This window comes from Rhineura floridana, chromosome 6 (assembly GCF_030035675.1).
Source record: "Rhineura floridana isolate rRhiFlo1 chromosome 6, rRhiFlo1.hap2, whole genome shotgun sequence".
Classification (NCBI taxonomy): domain Eukaryota; kingdom Metazoa; phylum Chordata; class Lepidosauria; order Squamata; family Rhineuridae; genus Rhineura; species Rhineura floridana.
In genome coordinates, this window is record NC_084485.1 from 122,414,381 (window position 1) to 122,438,614 (window position 24,234).

Sequence of the window (24,234 nt, forward strand, 5' to 3'; positions counted from 1 at the left end):
ATCATTGTGTTACAGATGTTAAATTCGGTTAAAGCCTCATTTTACCATTTGATTTCAGATTTCTGGATTGTAATTCTTTTGTTTTCTTGTAACGGACACTGGCTGAAGAATAAAAACTAAGGCTGCAATCCAATACATGGCTACTCAGAAGTAAACTCCATTGGGTTCAATGGGACTTACTCCCAGGTAAGTGCATATTGGATTGCAGCCTAAACTGATAATTAAAAAAAACCTGGTTTTCAGAAATAAGTCCTATTACAGCCTTTCCCAGCTAGTGGGCCACCAGATGTTGGACCACAACTCCCATCAGCCTCAGCCAGCATTGTCAATGGTCAGGAAAGATGGGAATTGTGGTCCAACAACATCCGGTGGCCCACGATCAGCAATGGGCTGGGCAGAGCAACCCTAACCCCTAAACCAGCACAATGGAACGAATTAGGATGCAGCAGAAGTGTCCCTCCATCTACCTCAGCTCATGCTAATTCTAGCCACAACTCAACTCACACACGTGTGTGCAACATACATGCAAGAAGAAGCAAGCTGACAAGGCATAAGAGGAGGGGTGAATTTATAGAACAGGAGGGCAATATAGGTAAATTAAACTGGGTGTGTAAGCCGAAGTGGGGTTCTGGAAGAAAGACCTGCTCACGTTGCGGACTAGGCCAAACATACCGGAAGGCTGCATTAGGGGAGGACCAAAATATTTGTCTAAAAACAGATCTAAAACAGAATCTCTCTCGCACACATTCAAAGACAGTAAGAGGGAACAGAGGCGGAACTTATAATTTGTAGGAAGAGTACCTCCAGAGGAGAAGATAGGAAATTAAAAATACCTTTCCCAGCCCCCATCAGATATGTTGAAAGGTAAAACTGGGGTGCATTGAAACTCCTGGGTCAGGTGAGAACAGCAAGGAAAGCAGTTAGGCGGAGAACCTTGAAAAGGCAGGAAGTCACAGGCAATGAAGCAGTGCAATGAAGAAGAAATGGGGGAAAGAGCAGAGCTGAACCCTGGGTTCCATTCTGGAGCTTCGATGTGCAGGCAGCAAGGTTATTTTCAGCAAAGAGTGATTTCAGTAACCAACAACGGAACTGTAGTCAGGCTAGAACTGGAGCGACAGAACCAAGGTGGTTCTGAAGCCTAATCTTTATATGCCTTTCTAGACAAAAGCTTCATACCATATTCCAGTTCTGAATGGGTACATGGCTACGCAGCCATGTTTTTCCTATAGACTAATATCGCCATGCCACTACTCGGCAGGGCAAGTCTGGGTCCACCCCCCACACCTTATCAGGCTACTCTTGTTTCTTTTGTGGAGCCCAGTGGTATCTGCAATCCTTTGGCCAGCATGATTCAATTTAGTCTCTTGATTAATGGGCTTATCTCCAGAAGGGCACCCTGTTGTAATGTTGGCTTTATTACATTACATTTCCTGAGCTAAGGTGATCATGACTTATGATTTCATCTCGCTGGACTTGAGGTTATCAATTTAACTCTTCAGATACCTTTTTCGTGATGCTGCTAGCCTCCCTGCTATTTTAAAACTCTTATAGGCAATACTGGAGTGGAGTGTCTCCCGGGCTCTTGTAGCCATTGATAGCCTTATCCTCCATTAATCTACTTTTAAAGCCATCCAAGTTAGTGGCCATCACTGCCTCCTGTGGGAGTGAATTCCATGGTTTAACTATGTGCTGTGTGAAGAAGTGCACTTTTTTTGTCTGTCCTGAATCTTCCAGCATTCAGCTTCATTCTGGGTTCTACTATTATGAGAGAGGGATAATTGTTTCTCCCTATCTGCTTTCTCCACACAATACATAATCTTATCATGCCCCCTTTTTTCTCAAAACAAGGGAAGGGAGGAGTAAGACCATAGTGAACAATACCATGAGCTACTGAATGATCAGTGCAGTAGGAAACAGGAATATGGATTTTAATCATACTCCTGGAAGATGTTGACAGAACATCTCCAAATGAAAACCTGTTGCTTTGATGAAAACTGACAGCGTCACCTTGGAGCAGAATTAGCATCTATGCCTCATTCTGCTATATTCATGTTAACAGCCTCTCCCAAGTCTGCTTCTCTAATTCTGTAGCCCTACATATTTCTTTTGCAAAATGGTTATTTCTCTGCTGAAGATGCTTATCCTTATAAGGCTTGTCTTGAACTTTTGAGGAATGCTTGTGTTTGGGCAGAAGGTGGCTTCTGAACATGTGTTTGCTAACTCCTGAAATATTACTTCTAAACTATAAAAGACCATAATGCTGGGAAAAACAGAAGGGAGTAGAAAAAGAGGAAGGCCAAACAAGAGATGGATTGATTCCATAAAGGAAGCCACAGACCTGAACTTACAAGATCTGAACAGGGTGATCCATGACAGATGCTATTGGAGGTCACTGATTCATAGGGTCGCCATAAGTCACAATTGACTTGAAGGCACATAACAACAACAAAAACTACAGAGGGCTACATGTTAGACCAAGCATGGCAACTGTTTCCTATTCTGTTGATGAATGTAGCATGGGTGTAACATTGTGAAAGGTAGAGTACAGTAAAGATTCAACACCCTGATTGGTGCAAGCGTAACAGTTATTGGAGTATCATGATTGGCAGAGGTACAGCACTGAAACAGCTTCATGGCTGGTTGTGTGGTAGGTACATTGTTGCAACATTGTGATTGGTGGGTGTATTGTCCTATTGCAAGGGGCACTGTGATTCACAGTAGCACTGCACAATTACTGTTGTCTATATGCAAGGACCTTTTCCTGTTCCCACATTTTATATTACTTTAAATGTATTAGTGAGTTGGACTGGTGCTGAGCATAGGGAACCTGCCCAGCTTGGGCTCAATCAAACTGCACTGCATTAGCAGTGATCTTATATATGTTATATATTTATTCATTTTATTACCATTAATCATTGAAATAATTCCCAGAGTAACATAACCCCTCCAACAGATGGCTGTCCCTAAAATATTACAATCTTAAATCTGACAGAGAGGAAAACAAGGAAGAGTATGTAATGTCATGGAGAGTACAGTATTCGCCTTCGCCTTGGAAGACCTGCATTCAAATCCTCACTCATTTGTAACTTCAGTGAGGGGGAAATAACTAGCTCTTATCTCAACCCACCTTGTAGGGATGTTATGGGCATGAAATGGACTAACTTCACTATGTGGCTTCCTTTGAATGAAGAGTGGGGTACAGGTGTAATAAATAATGTGCAGATTTTTAAAGAAGTCACTAACCGTTTTCTGCAGTAAAGGAGTAGGAAACAATCCTGCCACTAGAAGGAAAGCTATTATCCGCTTCTTTCAGCAGCACATTGGGTACATGTTCCCAGCTTTGATCAAGGAATAACCCATTCAAAAGGGTGAATTATTTCATTATGGCTGTTTGGGAGAGGGTCCCTAAAGACTGACTGAGCAACCAGTTATCCTTGTTGTGAAATGTAACCCAAAGGATTGAGCTGTACAAGACTGAGCAATAATTTTAGTACTTCGCCATAATAAGTACCCATCAGATAAGATGTTGTTGGCAACTACCTGCAAGGCATGGATGCAGAAGGGCAGTTGTAATGTCTGTACTGTTCTCACACTTAATAACGCTCCCAAGAAGAGAGGGAGCATTAATGAGAGAGTTATGGTTAATTGCCAATGGTAAAAACGGCAAACTGTCTAAAGCTGGGGCAGGGGATCTGCAACTCTCTAGATCAAGGTTAGCCAATGTGGTGCCCTGATATCGTTGAACTACAATTCTCATCATCCCTGACCATTGGCCATGCTGGCAGGAACTGATGGTAATTTGAGTCCAGCAACATCGGGAGGGTACCACGTTGGCTACCGAAGCTCAACATATTACTGAACTACTGCTTCCATCATCCTTGTCCGCAGGTTGAACTCCAGCAATATATGGTGGGTCATATTCGTCATCCAAGGCATAAAGAGTACTGTACAGTACACCTCTTTGCTAAACGTGTTTAAGGGTTTCAGCTAAAGCCACACCGAATCGCCGCTAGGTGGTGTAGCAGCAGTTTTTCTGCTGAGCCCAATGATGTCATAACCGGAGTCAAGGAAGAGAGATTGATCTCTGCGGAGATGGACTGACGTTTATGCTGGTAGCCCAGGAAAGGGATCGGAGAGCGAACGAGCGCTTCCCCTCCAAACCTCCAGGGGGTTGCATTTTCTTCTTGCGGGTCTCTCTTGCTGCGACCGACTCCGCCTCGTCAACCAGGTTACGTTTTACGCCTGCGCACTGAGCTCGGCCTTTTTCCCCAGCGTTGCGGGCTGCAGACGTTTCGCTGAGCGGCCCTTGCCTAAAGCGGTAGGGGACAGAACCAGGAACCATGGTTAGTACCGGCTCCAGATGGTCCGGGTTGGGAAGGGAGGGACCGGCTTGACGGTCCTGCAGCTCGGTTCCCTCTTTGCGTGTCTCCAGCCGGCCGGATGGATTCGGATTAGGTAGTGGCGGGCCCAGCTACGGAAGCAAGTTCCAGCGTGGCCTAATGGCTGCACCCGCTGTTTTTAAGCCATTGCCAATAAAGGGACCGCGTCTTTTGCTTTTTTCCTGTCTCCAAACGCAACTCCCCGTGTCGGGCACTTTAATAGCCTCGGGTTTTCCCGTTTCTGTTCCGAATTATGGTCCCTTCCTCAGGTCGCTCGAACCGTGCCTCGCATCTCCTCCCAGCCCCGAGTGGGGTGTTCTTTTCGCCTTCCTTAAACTTCTGGCCCTTGAACACAACAGTGACAAAGAGTTCGGGCCTTGAGCGGCTGGAGGCTTCCCCGGGCTCGTACACATGGCGCTGGGCCTGCGGTGGTAACTGCGCGATTGCGGGAGGAAGTAAGGCGATGGATAGTGGGCAGGTCAGGTTTGCGCGATCTGAAGGCGTTACAGGGAATTTGGAGGGATAGGTCCTAAGTGTAGGCCTCTCATAAGGCAGAATCTCTGCTTCTGAAAGCTTTCATGTGGCTTCGCAAAGGCCTCGTGGTTTGTTATGCTTGGCATGTATATGTCATGCATATGTCATTGTGTTTGCTGCATGTGCCACTTGAGCCTATTTCAAGGCAGTATGGACAGCCAGGGGATGAAGTTGTTGTTGCACCAGTAGAAATCTTCTGGCAAGTAAGGATTTATTCTGTCTCTGTCAAATAAATGCCCATTGACAAAACTGGAGGATTTGCCACATGAAAAGGCTACTAGAGAGCAGACTTAAGTGGCCATCCCAATAAATTCTTTCTTCAGCATGAATGGCTTGTGGTCATATCTTGTTGCTACTTATAGGTAAATGCAGCACTGTCAAGATGTAATGGCTTTCAGGAACAAAAGCTTCTGAAAAAAAGGCTTTTTCTCCATTCTAGCAGATGGTTAGTATATGCCTTCAGTTTAGGGTAGCTTTGATTTCTACATTGAGGACCACTTTAGATATTCTTCCGTTTGGTCCTTTAAAACTTAGTATTGACTATACTTTCCTCATCATTGCCACAGAGGCTTTTTGGAGTCCAGTTTTAGTTACTGGATTCTGGAAAATCTTAATAAAACTGTAACTGACAGATCATTTTAAAACAAATGTTTTCTAAATTAAGACAGATCTTTGCAAACATGTGTTATTTGGGGGTTCCAAGCACTATGCTACCAAGAACGGCTTTTAAAACTTTGCTTTCCTCTGTACAACTGTTCATTACCATTGATTATTTCCAATATTGTAGCACTAAAGAAGAAAAATAAGTTTGTAGCCTGCATTTCTAGGCTACATGTCTGAATACACATGTTTGAACTTTTCAAACAAGTCTTCATTTTCCCCCTTGTTGTTTTCTTTGTTTTTGTACCGTAACTTCCTCCTATTTTCGTTTGCAAGATTGTCAACACAAACATTTTTACATAAATGCCTCTGTTTAATTTATTCAAGGGGTTCGTCAAAGTTGTCAAGAATAAGGCCTATTTCAAGAGGTATCAAGTGAAATTCCGAAGAAGGAGAGGTATGCTTCTCATCTTTACAAGCTTTCGATAAATTAGGTGGATATGGGCTTGAACTTGCAATTCCTAAATATATTCCAATCTGTCACCTTTCTCTTTCAGAGGGAAAAACTGATTATTATGCTCGTAAGCGTTTGGTGATTCAGGATAAAAACAAGTACAACACCCCTAAATATAGGATGATTGTACGTGTCACCAATAGAGATATCATTTGCCAGGTAAAGTCACCTTTTCATCTTTGACCGTATTTCAGAGAGCTACTTTGCACTTCCTTCATAGAAATGGTTTTCATATTTTGTAACATATATAGCAGTCTTTATTAAAGAAATGTGTTTAATTTTTAAATGGAAAAAATAAGATTTTTTCTCCAGTAGTTTGGGCGGAAACTGTTCTGAACTCTAGAACAGTCCATGTGCTGTGACAGTATTTCTGCTTGTAGCGAAGTGGGTTTGAGCATATGCTTTAATAATGGATTAATTTGAGGAGGTACCTTGAATGTTCTTTGTAGGAAGAGAGCTTTAGAATAATCAAAAGAGATCCTCTATATGACCAACTCAAAATGTTTGCAAGCTTCCACCTGGAATTCTTTGCCAGGTATAAATGTTCCAAGCAAAAGTGAAAATTATGTGTTACTGCACATTCACATTTCCTACTTGGCTGTTTCCTGAATGAGCTTATTGAGCAAAGCAGGTTCAGTAAAACTGATTCCAAGCTCTGCTTTCTGCTACTTAATTTGTGATGTATTTGACTTAAGCCAAATAGTGTTTTCTGTGTGCAAAGATGCATGTCGTATTTCAAAACAGTCTGCCTACTTTCAGTAGGGACAAAAGAGCTTCCAGCCTGGATAAAATGCTGAGAAAGTGGAGTTGAAATTATTTCTCCGAAAGATTAGTATGGCATTTTTTTAAACTAGTGTACTAGTTCTAAAAATCTTCCTGTGATCCTCCCTATGATTTATGAGAATCATGTAGAAAACGGGTGAGGTACACAGATATCACATTGCTTAGATATTGTTCCATGTATTGGAATCTTGTAAAGGCAACTGTCAGAAGTTGTAATTTAGAAACTTATTATGAACGTCTAGAGAGAGTGCCTATGCAAATGTGTTAAATCTGTTTAGCTGTCTTGGCTGCCAACAAATGAGCATTGAGAACTATAGTTCTGCGAAAGGGCTAGCAATCGCTTGCACAATTCTTGAGGCCCTTTCCAACTAGAATTTCCATGGTTCTTTTGAGAAAGTGTAAGTTCAGCTGCTATAATTCAGTTTTAATCTTGCACAGTAGATGTCGCATTTCTGAATTGGGAAAGGACTGGTGCGTAGATTGTCAAGTTCTGTATTGAGTGTAACTTTTGATCCTGGCTAAGTGGATGTCAGTGATTTTTCAAAGCTGCAGAACTTGCAATCTATGTACAGATTTTTCATTAATTAATCTACCTGAGTCAGGAAACAAGCCTAAAAAACCTATAATTTCAGTCTCATTAAGTTGCATTTGATGACTTGCTGTTGTAGATGCTTTCACATGGAAATTGCCAACAGCTAAGCAAATCTTAAGTAGTGTCGTTGATTCTCACACCTATGAACAGAACAGGCTTTTTAAATCTGCACATCTCATTCCCCTAGTAAACAATGTTTAAATGTGCTTGTAATTTGGGATGCCAAAACTGGAAAACAAAATATAACCGAATATATATATCATCAATGGAATCCTGTTTCTCATGCTATATCGTGATACGGGAGTGCTTTGTAAAACCTTGGGAATGGTTAAGCATATATCATGTAGCGCCAGATGTCCTGGATAAGAAGCTGAGTGGCAAACTGTCCTGCTGTTGCAGCAGTGCTTGGTTAACTTGCTTTATTTCTGCTGCCACTATTTTTAATTGGATAAATAAAATGCAGGACTGTTGTAGCTACCATGTATGCATTCTTTCTTATGCTCTCTGTCAGTGGTTTAAAGGGCCAGTAGTCCTTCAGAGCTAAGAGAGTCCCTGCATGTCCATCTGTGATGACATGAGAAAGGAGGAACAGTGGGGCACTGGTAAGGAGTGAGGTGAGGTCTGAGCAGATGAAGACGGGAGAGAATTGTCAGGTCAGTTTGTATAAGGCTTTGCTACAACAACAGAGATCCAGCTGTTGCTGATCTGTGCTTTGCTCATTCAACACACGAATGCTTCAAAGTTAGATGTGCAGTATTTACAGAAACTGAAGTGAGTTGGAGATGCACACACTGGTTTGGAAAAAAAGTGTGTTAAAGATGGCTCTGAAAGCATCCACGTGCAGGACTGTTGGCTTTGGTAGGGCTCATATTGAATGAACATTGCAACTGATTGGTTTGAAATCATTCATTAATACTGCTTTTGTTGTCAGATTGCATATGCCAGAATTGAAGGTGACATGATTGTCTGTGCTGCATATGCTCACGAGCTGCCAAAGTATGGTGTGAAAGTAGGCTTGACCAACTACGCTGCTGCCTATTGCACGGGCCTGCTGCTGGCCCGCAGGGTATGTATCTATTGGAAAGTTAGAATAACTTCTACCTACCAGCTTATTTGACACAAATTGGAAGACAAAACTTACAAATAATTGAAATTGGGGATTTTGTGGTACTGGCTTAAAAGTGTGCATCTGTACGAGGTGGGATTTGCATATGAACACATACCCAGTCTGTTTCTGTTTTAATCCTCAAGCTTACCTGTAAGATTGTGTATGTGTTAAGCCAGCACCTCTTAAAAGCAAATTAAGCAAGAAATAAACATTGGGTTAGAGATTATATAGAACATTAGATTTAAGAGGCTGTGCTGTCACTTCAGCGTACCAATCAACCAGATATTCCTGAGTATTATTATTATTATTATTATTATTATTATTATAATAAAATTTATATCCTGCCTTTTCTCCAGGTAATAAAGGTAAAATGACTTCTGCAGAATTTCTTACATCAGTGGTGGTGATTCCAAAGCTCCACTTCCATTCCTCTGTAACTCTTGTGATGTTCTCCCACCTTTCAGCCATGGCCTTATAGAATGACTGGCATTGTGTCATATGTGGTAGAGGAGCTTATAACAAGCTCAAGTTACCGTGAGTAACTTAAAATTCTCAGGGTGGAACCAGAAGGTTCCAAAGGGCAAATGCCATGCAGAAAAGGACTTGGAATAGGACTAGAAAATGTTCCTGACTAGGCACCCAGGATTCCTAAAATGTTGCTTTGTTTGAACCACTTCTGCACACATTTGGTTCCTAAAAGATTGCTGGCACATGTAAACTTGAGCTGGTTTTTCCAGCCTGATTTGTTTTTCTTCAAATGAGTATCCTACCATTCTGGCCACAACTGGCCCTTGTTGTGGGTTGCAAACTGCCCATCTTAGTGTCTAATGAATTGTGGAATTTTTCACTGAAAACCTGTTTTAGTTGTCATTGCAATAGATCCTCCAGAGCCATTGAGAAAGACTTATTTATATTGTTTGTTGCAGCTTCTGAACAAATTTGGCCTTGATAAGATCTACGAAGGCCAAGTTGAAGTGACTGGTGATGAATATAATGTAGAAAGTGTGGATGGGCAACCTGGTGCCTTTACATGCTATCTGGATGCAGGTCTTGCTCGAACTACGACTGGGAACAAGGTCTTCGGTGCTCTGAAAGGAGCTGTAGATGGTGGCCTTTCTATTCCACACAGGTAATGTTTTCCCCTCTGGATTGATAGTTCAGACCCTTCCTTTGGAAATGGAGGTGTCTGCTTCATAATCAGTGATTTTGACTTTTGCCTTAGGTGGTGGTGCTTAATGCTACGTGCCACACCTTAGTTCACTTAGCCCTAGTTACAACCTTCCCATTGTTGACTCTGATTTCACTTGACTTCTCTCTACAACATTCCTGCACAAACCAGATGCTCCATGTGAACACCTGATTTCTCTGAGGTCTGGCTCATATGAGCATTGCATTGTGCATCAGTTTGCAGCAGTAGATTTTGCAAGCGATAGAATAGTAAAGCAGGATATTGTTTCTGCTTTCCCACAAAAACTTAACTATAAAGCTCCTTAATGCACTTTTTTAAAACTTTTGTCGTCAACTTGGCTGCTGTGTGATGATACCCCGCTGACCTGAACATTCTGTAGTTGGTCCTTGGCATGTGCATGATAGAGTTCAATGTTTCAAGACGGGACTGACAGTGGCTGAAACTCATAAATCTTTGATTTTTTGCTTAAGAAATGCTTTCCCCCAAAATTTTATCAGGGCTTTCTCAAAACTGTGTCGGATGCTCTGCTCTTGTTTCATAGTACCAAGCGTTTCCCTGGCTATGACTCGGAGAGCAAAGAATTTAATGCAGAGGTCCACCGCAAGCACATCATGGGCCAGAACGTTGCAGATTACATGCGGTACTTGATGGAGGAGGATGAAGACTCTTATAAGAAACAGTTCTCGCAGTACATAAAGAACAATGTAACGCCTGACATGGTAAGATGCTTGCTTGCTTTTTCAATTATTGTGGAGAACATTTAGAGTATTGCCTGCTTAGAACTTTTACTTCTGGCAACATACAACTTTATAGGAAAGTACTATTAAATCATCTCTGTTGATCCCTCAGTTCTTGTATCTCTTATGGTTCTTGCACATCTCTGAACACAGCTTCTTAAATAATCATATAGTCCATGTAGGACCTGTTATGACATCATTCAACTTGGAAATCCATCTCAGATATGTGACCAATTTTTTAGCTACTTATAAAATTCCCTACTTGTTGCTACAGATAAGTGCTTCTTGGAGTATCTACTAAATTAACATCTTTATGTTGTTGGAAAGACTTTCCTTCAGTTTCCTCAAACCTTCAGAGTTCCTATTTGGTAAGAGAGCATCTTGATTGTAGCTTTGGATTGGGAAACGGATGTGGAAAGGACTGTGGAATTTCAGTTGAACTTGAACAGGAATTCACTACATCTTTTGCTGTTCATTTCATGTGATGAAATCATCCAGGACAAACATTCTTCTTATGATTCACAGATGCAAATGGCTTAAAAACGCTATTTAAACTGATTGGCTGCTTTGGTTTGTGATAACTTTTTAGCATAAATTATGGTTAAGATCCTTTCTTGTCTCAAAGAAAAACATTCATAGTACTGAGTTGTTTGGTGTGCTTGGGAGCTCCAGAAACACTGTGAAAACTCTGCTAGAGTTCATGGGTTGATATGTAGAGAATATGGAGATATGGAAAATGCACAGAGTATGGACAAATACCTCAGAAACTATTAGGTTAGCTGCTCCAGAGGGATTAGGTAGATGAATGGCTGTTCACACACTTGTAGATCATAATTTACCACTGAAAGTAAGATCCAGGTTTCCTAATTGAAGGCATTAGTCCCTGCCTGCTTTTGTTGGTGATTTGGAAGAGATGGGAACCTCTGTACCACATAGTGTGGTGCCCCATCTTTCTCCTTTATGCTGCCCCCACCCCGTGCAGTTAGTTTGACAAAATTGCTATTGCTGCACATCTGTGCAGGAATCAAGCACTCGAGTAGTGAATTGGCTGACTGTTTGTGGGGGGAGGGCTGTTGGTATTAATTGTGGTCAACAGTTGTGGCCTGCTCAAGTGTCAAAAACTTAGTGTTGCACATATGATGCAGGTGCAAACATGTATTCCCCTCCCCCCCAAAATACAAATTTACCCTCCACCTCTGGTTTACTTAAAATGCCGGAGGAAAGTCATATTTACTGCTCTGTATTGAGCTGTGTGTCTTTAAGTTAATTTTGTGGCCTTGTCTAGGGTAGATTTTGGGTATTCTGATGTGGAGATATTGCATCTGAATTAGTTCTAAAATTTCCTGTAATATCAAGAGTTTTCCCCCAAGTAAGGTTGCTAAATATGTACAAAATGATTTCTAAATATACTTATTTCAGATGGAAGAAATGTATAAAAAAGCCCATGCTGCAATACGTGAGAATCCAGTCCATGAAAAGAAACCCAAGAGGGAAGTCAAAAAGAAGAGGTGAGATGGTCCTAATTTTTCTCCTGCAAGATGATATTCCATATAGAAATTTCTGTCGCTGCAAGTGCTGTGTCAGTGAAACTTTTTGGAATAAAATGGCATTGAAAACTGGTGGATACTAGGAGAGGATGAACATGAACTGGGATTTTCCCAAACAATTTGGCTTCATATTAGGAAGCTCCACATTTTGTTCTGTATGCTTTAACAACTTGGGATTGGCAGTATAAGGCCCAAGGGCTGCATCCAAACTGCTAAAGCTCCCTCTGTGTTGCACCCTCCTTTATGAAATTGGCTTTTGCAGGAGGTATGCCTTGGCAAGCTGAGTACTGCCTATGGACCTTAGGATTTCTGCTCAAGGTTGATCAAAACAAAAAAGGATCCTACATAACAAATGGCAATACTAGCAGTCTGAATATGAACAGGAACAAAACTTTCCTTTTCCAAATGCCTAAAATATTGTTGTGAGCAGAACTGTATTTAATGGGCTCTTCTTAATTTGGTTGCAGGAGAAAAGCATCATTCCCACTCTTTTAATTCCTGTGATAGTTCTGTCGGGTTGCATAGGATAGGAAGTTGGCTTCTTAAGTTACTTCTGTTTTTTTAATGAGAAATGTATGGTTTTCTATTCTACATTGACATTTGCCATCTTGTAGGGCAGTAATGGCTTAGTTTTTAAGTTACTAGAACATAATTTGCTCTAGAATGTACCAGGATACCATCCTAACGTTTAAGTTACCTTGTATCCTGCTCTTACATGAGTCTCCTACAGGCACTCTGAGGCCATTCACTGGTCTCCACCATATTAATTTACTTACGTAGTTAGTAGTGGGTGTATAATTTTAACTAAGCAGGCTTGGATGAATTCCTGGATAAACTTGCTATTCAGGGTTTGACTTAAACCAGCAGATTTGGCAATGGACATTTAGGTGATAGGATTTGGTCATTCTTCCTGAGGTCAGTTTGAAGGGCATTTGGTAGAGGTGGGGAGAGGATCATAAATGTGCAGCTGTGCACTACAGTGGGTGAGCAACTTGTGCTGCATGCAACCTTTGATTGAATTTCAAAAGCTCTCTGCAAGTGATCAGATCTCTAGCAGGAGCAATCCTCTCCTGGCAGCCTGGGGAAGAGGGAAGTTGCCTGTCCACTTTTGGCACTGACTTCCCCTATTACCAGCATGTAACCCCTAACAGATTACATTGACAGAATTTGGCTCTAACAACAGGAAGAGGTTCCCTGCCTCTGCACTCCAACATCAGTCTCAAAGAAGTGATTTGGATGCTTTCATACAACCACAGATGCAGTCTACCCCTATCCATATCAAATCTAAGAAATATCACTGAAGAACTAAGCTACTGCTGAATTAAATAACCCCAGAATTTGGGGGCAGGAGAGAGAGAGATGTGGTATGTTCTCTGCTGTAGGTGTATGATGCTGAGTTACCTATAATCCCAATTTCTAGGGATGGACTGTGTTGATGTTATATACTTTAGTGTTGGAATTCTAGCATGGAGGCACATACAGTGCCTTGCAAATGTAATCAGACCCCTGACCAATGCTCTCATATTACTGAATTACAAATGGTACGTAATTTCATTCTGTATGCTATTTTATTTTGAAACTCAAAATCAATTACTGTAAGGTGACATTGGTTTTATGTTGGGAAATGTTTGTAAGAAACATAAAAAACTGAAACGTGTTGTTTTCATAAGTATTCAACCCCTGTGCCGTGGAAGCTCCCAGTTTACATGGATGAAAAAAATTGCCCTGTCAAGAACAGTTACCTTGCCATTGGCCTCCACCTGTGAATCATTGCAGTTGCTGTCACATTGTCAAGATAAAAACCTCACTGTGGAAGGATCATTGGTCAGGCTGTGGATCTGAAGGAAAATGAAGACCAAAGAGCATTCTACAGAAGTGAGAGATAATGAAATACAAATGCATAGATTAGGAAAAGGGTACAAAATAATATCCAAATGTTTGGCTATCCCAGTGAGCACAGTTGGATCCATAATCAAGAAGTGGAAGCTGCATCACACCACCCCAGGCACTGCCAAGAAAAGGCTGTCCCTCAAAACGCAGCGCTCGAACAAGAAGTAGACTTGTGAAAAGACACAGAGAGGCCAACAATCACTTTGAAGGAGCTGCAGCTTTCAGTGGCTGGGAGTGGAGTAATGGTGCACCAGTCAACCATATCAGGAACTGCATAACACTGGCCTGTATGGGAGGGTGGCAAGAAAGAAGCCGTTATTCAAAAAGTACCATCTGAAAGCACGGCTGGAGTTTGCCAGAAAGGATGAGAGTGCCTCAGCTGCAATGTGGGAAAAGGTTTTGTGGTCAGATGAGAGAGCCTTTGGGCCAAAACTCAGAAGTGCTATGTGTGGTGCAAACCTAACACTGCCCATGCCTCAAGACTCACCATCCCTACAGTGAAGTGTGGTGGTGGCAGCATCATGCTGTGGGGATGCTTCTCATCAGCAGGGACTGGGCTTTTTGTTAAAATCAAAGGAAGAATGGATGGAGCAAAATACAGGAAATATTGCAAGCGAACCTGCTTCAGTCCATTAAAAAACTGAAGCTTGGGAGGAAATTCACTTTCAGTAAGAACATAAGAGCCTGCTGGATCAGGCCAGTGGCCCATCTAGTCCAGCATCCTGTTCTCACGGTGGCCAACCAGGTGCCTGGGGGAAGCCCGCAAGCAGGACCCGAGTGCAAGAACACTCTCCCCTCCTGAGGCTTCCGGCAACTGGTTTTCAGAAGCATGCTGCCTCTGACTAGGGTGGCAGAGCACAGCCATCACGGCTAGTAGCCATTGATAGCCCTATCCTCCATGAATTTGTCTAATCTTCTTTTAAAGCCATCCAAGCTGGTGGCCATTACTGCATCTTGTGGGAGCAAATTCCATAGTTTAACTATGCGCTGAGTAAAGAAGTACTTCCTTTTGTCTGTCCTGAATCTTCCAACATTCAGCTTCTTTGAATGTCCACGAGTTCTAGTATTATGAGAGAGGGAGAAGAACTTTTCTCTATCCACTTTCTCAATGCAATGCATAATTTTATACACTTCTATCATGTCTCCTCTGACCCGCCTTTTCTCTAAACTAAAAAGCCCCAAATGCTGCAACCTTTCCTCATAAGGGAGTCGCTCCATCCCCTTGATCATTCTGGTTGCCCTCTTCTGAACCTTTTCCAACTCTATAATATCCTTTTTGAGATGAGGCGACCAGAACTGTACACAGTATTCCAAATGCGGCTGCACCATACCTTGTCAAAAGCTTTTTGAAAGTCTAAGTACACTATGTCCACTGGATCACCTCTATCTATATGCTTGTTGACACTCTCAAAGAATTCTAATAGGTTACTGAGACAGGACTTTCCCTTGCAGAAGCCATGCTAGCTCTGCTTCAGCAAGGCTTGTTCTTCTATGTGCTTAGTTAATCTAGCTTTAATAATACTTTCTACCAGTTTTCCAGGGACAGAAGTTAAGCTAACTGGCCTGTAATTTCCGGGATCCCCTCTGGATCCCTTTTTGAATATTGGCGTTACATTTGCCACTTTCCAGTCCTCAGGCACGGAGGAGGACCCGAGGGACAAGTTACATATTTTAGTTAGCAGATCAGCAATTTCACATCTGAGTTCTTTGAGAACTCTTGGGTGGATGCCATCCGGGCCCGGTGATTTGTCAGTTTTTATATTGTCCATTAAGCCTAGAACTTCCTCTCTCGTTACCACTATTTGTCTCAGTTCCTCAGAATCCCTTCCTGCAAATGTTAGTTAGTTCAGGTTCAGGGATCTGCCCTATATCTTCCACTGTGAAGACAGATGCAAAGAATTCATTTAGCTTCTCTGCAATCTCCTTATCGTTCTTTAGTACACCTTTGACTCCCTTATCATCCTAGGGTTCAATCGCCTCCCTAGATGGTCTCTTGCTTTGAATGTATTTATAGAATTTTTTGTCGTTGGTTTTTATGTTCTTAGCAATGTGCTCCTCAAATTCTTTTTTAGCATCCCTTATTGTCTTCTTGCATTTCTTTTGCCAGAGTTTGTGTTCCTTTTTATTTTCTTCGTTTGGACAAGACTTCCATTTTCTGAAGGAAGACTTTTTGCCTCTTAAGAGCTTCCTTGACTTTGCTCGTTAACCATGCTGGCATCTTCTTGGCCCTGGCGGTACCTTTTCTGATCTGCGGTATGCACTCCAGTTGAGCTTCTGATACAGTGTTTTTAAACAACTTCCAAGCATTTTTGAGTGATGTGACCCTCTGGACTTTGTTTTTCAGCTTTCTTTTTACCAATCCCCTCATTTTTGTGAAGTTTCCTCTTTTGAAGTCAAATGTGACCGTGTTGGATTTTCTTGGCAATTGGCCATTTACATGTATGTTTAATTTAATAGCACTGTGGTCACTGCTCCCAATCGGTTCAACAACACTTACATCTCGCACCAGGTCCCTGTCCCCACTGAGGATTAAGTCCAGGGTTGCCGTCCCTCTGGTCGGTTCCATGACCAACTGATCTAGGGAATAGTCATTTAGAATATCTAGAAACTTTGCTTCTTTGTCATGACTGGAACACATATGCGGCCAGTCTATGTCCGGGTAGTTGAAGTCACCCATTACTACCACATTTCCTAGTTTGGATGCTTCCTCAATTTCATATCTCATCTCAAGGTCTCCCTGAGCATTTTGATCAGGGGGACGATAGATCGTTCCCAGTATTAAGTCCCTCCTGGGGCATGGTATCACCACCCACAACGATTCTGTGGAGGAGTCCGCCTCTTTGGGGGTTTCGAGCTTGCTGGATTCAATGCCTTCTTTCACGTATAGAGCGACTCCGCCACCAATATGTCCTGCCTTGTCCTTCCGATATAGTTTATATCCAGGAATAACCGTATCCCACTGTTTTTCTCCATTCCACCAGGTCTCCGTTATGCTCACTATATCAATGCTCTCCTCTAAGACCAAGCACTCCAATTCTCCCATCTTGGTTCGGAGGCTCCTAGCATTAGCGTACAGGCACTTGTAAGCAGTGTCTCTCTTCAAGTTTCTTTGGCACTTGTGGTTTGGCCTGTGGTAATTTTGCTCTTCTGAATTGATATCCTGTGCCCCTGCTCTCACAATGCCTACTTCTAGGCCTACCCCTTTTAAAATTTCATCATTTCTTTGGTTTTTATCCCAGGGGGGAGGTTTATTCCGAACTGGACCTTCCTCAGCTCCTGTCGGGTTTTCCCCCTCACTCAGTTTAAAAGCTGCTCTGCTACCTTTTTAATTTTAAGTGCCAGCAGTCTGGTTCCATTCTGGTTCAAGTGGAGCCCATCCCTTTTGTACAGGCCTGGCTTGTCCCAAAATGTTCCCCAGTGCCTAACAAATCCAAACCCTTCCACCCGACACCATCATCTCATCCACGCATTGAGACTGCAAAGCTGGGCCTGTCTGGCTGGTCCTGCGCGTGGAACCGGTAGCATTTCAGAGAAAGCCACCTTGGAGGTCCTGGCTTTCAGCATCCTACCTAGCAACCTAAATTTTGCTTCCAGGACCTCACGGCTGCATTTCCCCATGTCGTTGGTGCCAATGTGCACCATGACCACTGACTCCTTCCCAGCACTGTCTACCAAACTATCTAAACGACGGGCGATATCCGCAACCTTCGCACCAGGCAGGCAAAACACCTTGCAGTCTGCACGCCCATCACACACCCCACTGTCTATGTTCCTAATGATCAAATCACCCACTACAAGGATCCCTCCACCCCCTGGAGATATATCCTTGGCACGAGAGGATAGCTGCTCATCCCCCAAGGAATGGGTCCCTTCTAAGGGATCGTTTCCCTCTTCCTCAGCTGGATGCTCTCCTTCCCCGAGACCATCGTTCTCCATGATAGCAGGAGAGCTATCATGGTTGGAGTGGGACACAGCTATAATTTCCTGAAGGCCTCCTCCACACACCTCTCTGCCTCTCTCAGCTTTTCCAGGTCCGCTACCTTGGCCTCAAGGAAATGAAGTCGTTCCCGGAGAGCCAGGAGCTCATTGCACCAAGAGCATACCCATGACTTCTGTCCAACAGGCAGATAGTCGTACATGCTGCAGGCGGTGCAAAACACTGGAAAGCCCCCACACCCCTGCTGGCTTCTTACCTGCATAGTTTTGTTTAAGGTTTAGGACAATGATCCCAAGCACAAGGCCAAAGCAACATTGGTATACCTCAAGAATAAAAAGGTGAATGTCATACAGTGGCCCAGTCAAAGTCCTGATGTCAGTCCCATTGAGAATCTGTGGTGCTCTTTGAAAATTGCGGTGCACAAATGATGCCCAATAACCTGGAGTGAATCTGCCAACAAGAATGGGCTGAAATCCCTCCGACACTGTGTGCAAAGCTGGTACATACCTACCCCAAAAGATTTAAAGCTGTTATTGCAGTGAAAGGTGGCTCTACCAAATATTAATGCGTGGGGGTTGAATACTTACGCAAGCAACATGTTTCAGTTTTTTATGCTTCTTAAACATTTACCAACATAAAACCAATGTCACCTTACAATAATTGATTTTGAGTGTCAGTGTTTCAAAATACACAGAACAAAATTATAATGTACCATTTGTAATTCAGTAATATGAGAGCATTGGTCAGGGGACTGATTACTTTTCCAAGGCACTGTAAGTAGTGATCTGTCATTTGTGGGAAGAATGTCATTGTGTCTGAATATTTGGTTACATTGCTTAGTAAAACTGAAGATAAGCCCTGAATTGCACAGTGATAGATTAAACAGCAAGTAGACAAAATCAATGGTAGCACATAGAATGGCACTTTGTCATCTGAGAGTTTGAAATGTCAAGTTGATGTGTCAGTTCTTCCTTTTAAAAAAAAAAAAAAAAGATGGTTTTTAAGGCCTGGGCTCTGTGCACCAGCAACACTAATACACAAACACTCTCTGTTTGCAGGTGGAACCGCCCCAAATTGTCCCTTGCCCAGAAGAAAGATCGTGTGGCTCAAAAGAAGGCTAGCTTCCTTAGGGCCCAGGAACGTGTGGCCGATAGCTAAGAGGCCTTCCATAATTTTCTATGGAGATTTCGGAAAACAAAATAAACTTATTGAACCAATGTTGTAAGCATTGACTTACTGTCACTGCATCATAGCTGTTGTTGGATAACTGAGCACCTGATTTCTTCCTTCCTTTGTTCTTATATTCTCTTATATTTACATCCTCCCTTTTTCTGTCATGGAACCCAAGGTGGCATGCACGTGGTTCCCAGGCAGTTACCCACCTAAGGCATGGACCAGATACCGACCTACTTAGCTTTAGGAAAGTGGTGGTCTTGTGTCTTCAGACTGCATGAGAAGATTGGTGTTCGTTTCACTATAGGACTAAAGTGTAAAAAGATGTGCCCGGTCAGTAGAACCATAACAAACAGATGCATGTTTCGGGCGCCTGCCTCCCAAGTACAGATTAATCATAATGGCAAATGCTTTCTGAGAAAGTCAGGTTTAAAACTGCTGGCCAGGCAGGGAAACTAAAAGACACACTATCAGAATCCTTTCTGCAAGCTTGTCTAAAGAGTCTCAATTAGGATTTTGTCAAAATGGAACCTTGAGAGATGCCATTCCAGTACTCTGAGCAACACCTGCTCCACCATAGTCTGTCCTGGTGCTGAACTAACTCCACCATCCTAGTCCACACTGGTTTTGAAAATGCAAACCAGCTCAGCTGCTTCAGGTGTCTCAGATCTTGAATAGCAGTAGTTTTTCTATATACAAGCTGGAACTTCGCATCGACGCTCACAAGCCTAAATGACATACTGCTATAACCAGGGAGGACCATGAGGTGAAATTTGGAGAATGGTCTCGCATGCAGTTATCCATGTATGTGTGCAGCTAGAGGGTGTGGTTGATGCTTCTTCTGTGTTTCTTCTGCCCGATTCGTTCCCCCCTTCACAGAAGCAGAGCAGGCACTTTGGGGAAGAATATTAGCTTTCTTTTCTCAGACAAGCATCTTCCTTTTTATAGGGAAGCTGGTTGGAGTGATGCAAAAACTAAATGGCAGTACTGCAGCCTAGCCACCCTTTGAGGCACAAGTGCAAAGGAGTTGGCACTTCCTCTCTAAACTAAGTAGCTCCTCATTAAAGTAGTACATAGTTGGAGAGTTGGATGGCAGCACTCACTCTACTCTTTAAGCATGACTGTCTGGATCCCATCCACATGCTTGACATAAGAGGGAACCTGCCCTGTAAAAAATTCCAGAGCAAAGGAAATGTAGAAGAACCTTTTCTGGCCACTTCTGGAGATGTGTGGTTAAAAGAATGGCATGCTATTAAGCCTAGAAGAAATTCCAGAGCTGAAACAATTGACAGGATGCAGGAAGGGTAATCTGTTTAGCACTAGAATTGCCAAGACCAGATATTCTTAAGAAATTTTAACACATTTCCTTCTGACAACACAGACAAATTTGAGAAACTGGCCCCATAGCAAATTCCCACTATTTTGCTGATACAGAAAGCAGCAAGTGTCATGTAAGTGATAATGTGTTACATTTGAGACTTTCATACAGTCCCTCCTTGATCAGGAGCCTTTCTGGGTGTCCTTGAGCAAGTTGTTACTCAAAACATTTCTGCTGTAAGGTAACTTCATACACTGGCTTATATCCTGGACGGACAGGACACAAATACGAAAAACCTGTTTCCCCAAAGAGTAACACTTTGTTAACAGCCTGCTTGAGCTGGGGACAGAGCTGTTCCCATGGAGGAGCCATCCAAAACACTAAATCTGGATAGGGCCTTAAAACTAATGCTGTTAACACTACAGTACACATCTCTTGGATGTCATAGTGGAGGACAGGCCTGTGGAACACTAACCTGGTTTTACCATCAATGGTAGCTAATGTTTATTTATTACAGCTGTAGATTGGGGGGGGTAGTGGCAGGAAACTTGTGTGGATGGCCTCGATTCCTTGGATAGGAAATACAAACCTGCAGTCCCCAACTCCCGTTAGCCTGAGCAGTGGTGATGGGAGCTGCAATCCATCAACACCTGGAGGGCCACAGGTTCCCCAGTCCTGTCTTTGAAATACACATGTATGGTAGTTGTAAGTACCTACAAAACATTGTGAAACAAGACAGTATTGTTATTTATTACTTATATCCTCCCAGGAGCTCAGTAGAACCTACATTGTAGGTTGGTGGTTATGGGACCCACCATAGTTGCTGATGTTAGTTTTGTATATCTTAAGATTAGGTGAATGGGAAATTATACTTGCCTGTAGCTTTCCATCTCGGAGGTGATAAGATGAAGCAGTTTCACCTTGTATTTTCCTGACCATGCAGCTAAATTATGAAATGTGATGTAAGTTCTAACTTTGAAGCATATCCAATCATGTCCTCAATATTTTCTCCAAGTGTTTTGTTCCAACTTATACTTCATTCCATAGTTTTACACAATTCCACTCCAGAATGTTTCACTAGGGGACAGTATAAGCCAGCCATTACAAGAATGGAAATTGACTCTTGGAAGAAGTGAAGCAAAGTAGCATATTGTCTCAATGGATTTCATCCCAGTTCAGGTTTCCTGTTACTGAACTGGCAACTTCTGCTTTGAAGCAATAGGACTTTGTTGTTTTTTCACTACCAGATACTAGGCAATGTGATTGTATCAGCCTTTGCTAGAAGTTATATGCAAATATCAAGCAGATATAAAAAGAAAGCCTATGTTGGTATAAAGCAATCCTGTCCATTCCATCTTACCCATTTCAGAGGAGCCAACCAGAGTGTGGATCAAGGCAGTAAAATATCAAAATAAATGCTTAGCTTTTATGCCCAAGAACCAGTCATCCTTTTCTCATTTCCAGTATCTTATTAACAGCCTAAATGGTTTACTTTCATTAGAAAATAGGTGTTCCCCTTCTACTGGAAGTTTTTATTCAATAAACACTACTGCTAGAAAGGGGAAATAATTCCAGTTTATTGTAAACAATTCATATTCAAAATGAAGTCTCCTGAAGATGGTGTAACAGCAATCAAAATGAAATACAGTACAAACCGCACTGCTGACAAGTTGTTATTCCAAAAGTATTTCAAATATCTACAAATATTTGGCTCAATATATTTTTCCACTGAGCAATAACTAACAATATTGACATTCAGGTTTACCCAGCATGGATATGCCTAGTAAGATACAGGATTGTTTAGTGGTTGCAAATATTAAATGCTGCCTCTTAAAAGAACATCTGTCAATTTAAAAACAAAGTGGACATTGTGCAAGAATATTGTTAGTAAAAATATTTACACAAGGCAAAAATGCGCAAGATCCTAGGGCAAATTAACACTTTACACATTGTACAGGGAACAAAGATGGGTTTGCTTTGTAAGTGCTTGTTCATGATGTGAAAAAAAAGACTTCTTGCTTTGTCAACACATGTTGAATGCAAGAAACGCAGATCAAGAGAAACATTAAAAGACTTCCTCTTGTAACAGAAATATAAATGAATCAAGTGAAGCGGGGAGAGAATGAGCGAGTGTCAAGCATAATATGCACTAGTGCATCATAAGAACTCTGCCAAACAATGACAAATGTATGAGCAGAGAGAAGTGGCTGATTGCATCTAACTAGTGTCAACAGCTAGGAATGAGTGAAAAACACTGTCAAACTTGCCATATTTGTTCAGAACCCTGGCTGTGGAAAACACACAAAACAGATATTGAAGAGTACCACACAGTTCTAAAAATAGAACTATGGAGGGTGCTCTAGACGCACAGACCCTACCATTGGCTTGCTTCACTTTTGCTGTTTGTAAGCAAAGCTACAACCCAAGACCACAAGCATAAGGCAAATCCTGCTTCAAAAGCTAGCTTGTTGCAGTTACAGAACAAGCTTAGACACTGTAATATGTGTTCAGAAGTCAACCTGAAAATATCCAGATTTTCAGCATAATGTGATAAGCTTGATCAACAAAGCCAAAGCAATTACCTGATTAGACTTTTGGATAAATGGGCTTCCATAATTTTGGCTTAATTGGTTTATGAATGTAGCTGGGCAAGATCCAGTCAATATTAAGTATATTTGTTCCTTTGATATCAGTGCTTAACTTACACATAGAAATCGACAGTACTTGACTTCTATTTCGACACACACTTGCAAATTATTCCTGTTGAACTGTAATGGAATTACTTAAGAATAAACATGCATATAATTTGGCTGCTGGATGCTTACCCTTCACCAGATTGCACCATATGATTTTTGACATTTTACCACTGAGATAAACCATGATTGGGTTATTAATTCCACTAAAGTTAATGAATCTTCCAACCAATGTATAAAATTCAGCTTATGCATCCCACAACTCTTTGCCTTCAAACTGTAATATCATTTGTTATAAGATCGAGATGGTGACTGTAATTTTATCAGTTTAGTGTCTTTATATATTGCTAGTACAGAATGTGTGGGTGCTTTATTTAAATCAACTGCTAGCATAATGCAATATCTACTTTTAATTAGGTAATTTCAGCAACTTAGTAACATTCAATGTACGCATGAGGTAAATGTGTATACAAATGTATAAATCTAACAAAAAGTTCTGGTTTCAAAAACCTCCAGTTTAAAACATGTTCAATTGTCACACTGAATTTCTTTCTTAAAAATCACTAATGTGCAAATTCTGCCATGCTAAAATTAGTAAACAACCTCAAAAATATCAATTTCATTTTATAACAGAAGCTCAAATTCTGCCATGTTAATTTGTAGTAGTGAGGGGTCTTTAGGCTAGTGTTTGTAAAGTTACTTTCAATTTTTAAAAAGGTCTTCAAATATTTTTTTAAAGCACCACAACTCATTTCTGTGATTTCTGGGGAGTGGCAAGAGAATAGCAGGAAGGGGTACAGATGGGCAAGAACAAGGGGAACTTCTCACAGCACTGTTCCAGGGCTGCAGCCCTCTTCTGGTTATTACTTTAAAAATGCAGTTGGGGCTCTTATTTCAGTCTTCTTCCACTTCAAAAACCTCTCTGGGTGCAAAAAGCTAGCATGTCAGGGTAGAGGTTAGGCTACAACCCTTTCTTTAACATGATAAATTTCCACATGCAGGTGTATGTTGAAGTGTCTAAGTACTCAATTGTGATTTTGAATTCAGAAGTAGGGCAGATCACCTGGGACTGTACCACATGCTTGTCCCCTTCAACAGGCAAGTTTTGCTCAGAAAATTAAGTTAGTATCTGTTGATCCTACCCTTCTAAAAAAATCTTAAAATTTGAGTAAGGGCAAAAGGAGAAAACTGAACTTGTATTTTTTCCTTAATGGGAGTGTTATAGCCACATGGCTTCAAC

At 41.8% G+C, this 24,234-nt stretch overlaps 2 protein-coding genes and 1 non-coding gene across 3 annotated transcripts in view; 2 read left to right on the top strand and 1 right to left on the bottom strand.

The window, feature by feature from the left end:
• LOC133387892 (divergent protein kinase domain 1A) overlaps positions 1–24,234 on the bottom strand; it is a 185,935-nt gene that overhangs the window by 120,497 nt on the left and 41,204 nt on the right. The gene's annotated exons all lie outside the window — the stretch shown is intronic.
• Positions 4,233–19,027, top strand: RPL5 (ribosomal protein L5). Its single transcript, XM_061633687.1, has 8 exons — positions 4,233–4,343; positions 5,901–5,970; positions 6,071–6,186; positions 8,334–8,468; positions 9,437–9,639; positions 10,241–10,418; positions 11,856–11,944; positions 18,869–19,027. Exons 1-8 carry the CDS (start codon positions 4,341–4,343, stop codon positions 18,966–18,968), a joined length of 894 nt encoding a protein of 297 aa, XP_061489671.1. The 5' UTR covers positions 4,233–4,340; the 3' UTR covers positions 18,969–19,027.
• LOC133388209 (small nucleolar RNA SNORD21) lies at positions 10,040–10,136 on the top strand. The gene has a single exon (XR_009763690.1). It is a non-coding gene; the product is annotated as a small nucleolar RNA SNORD21 (small nucleolar RNA).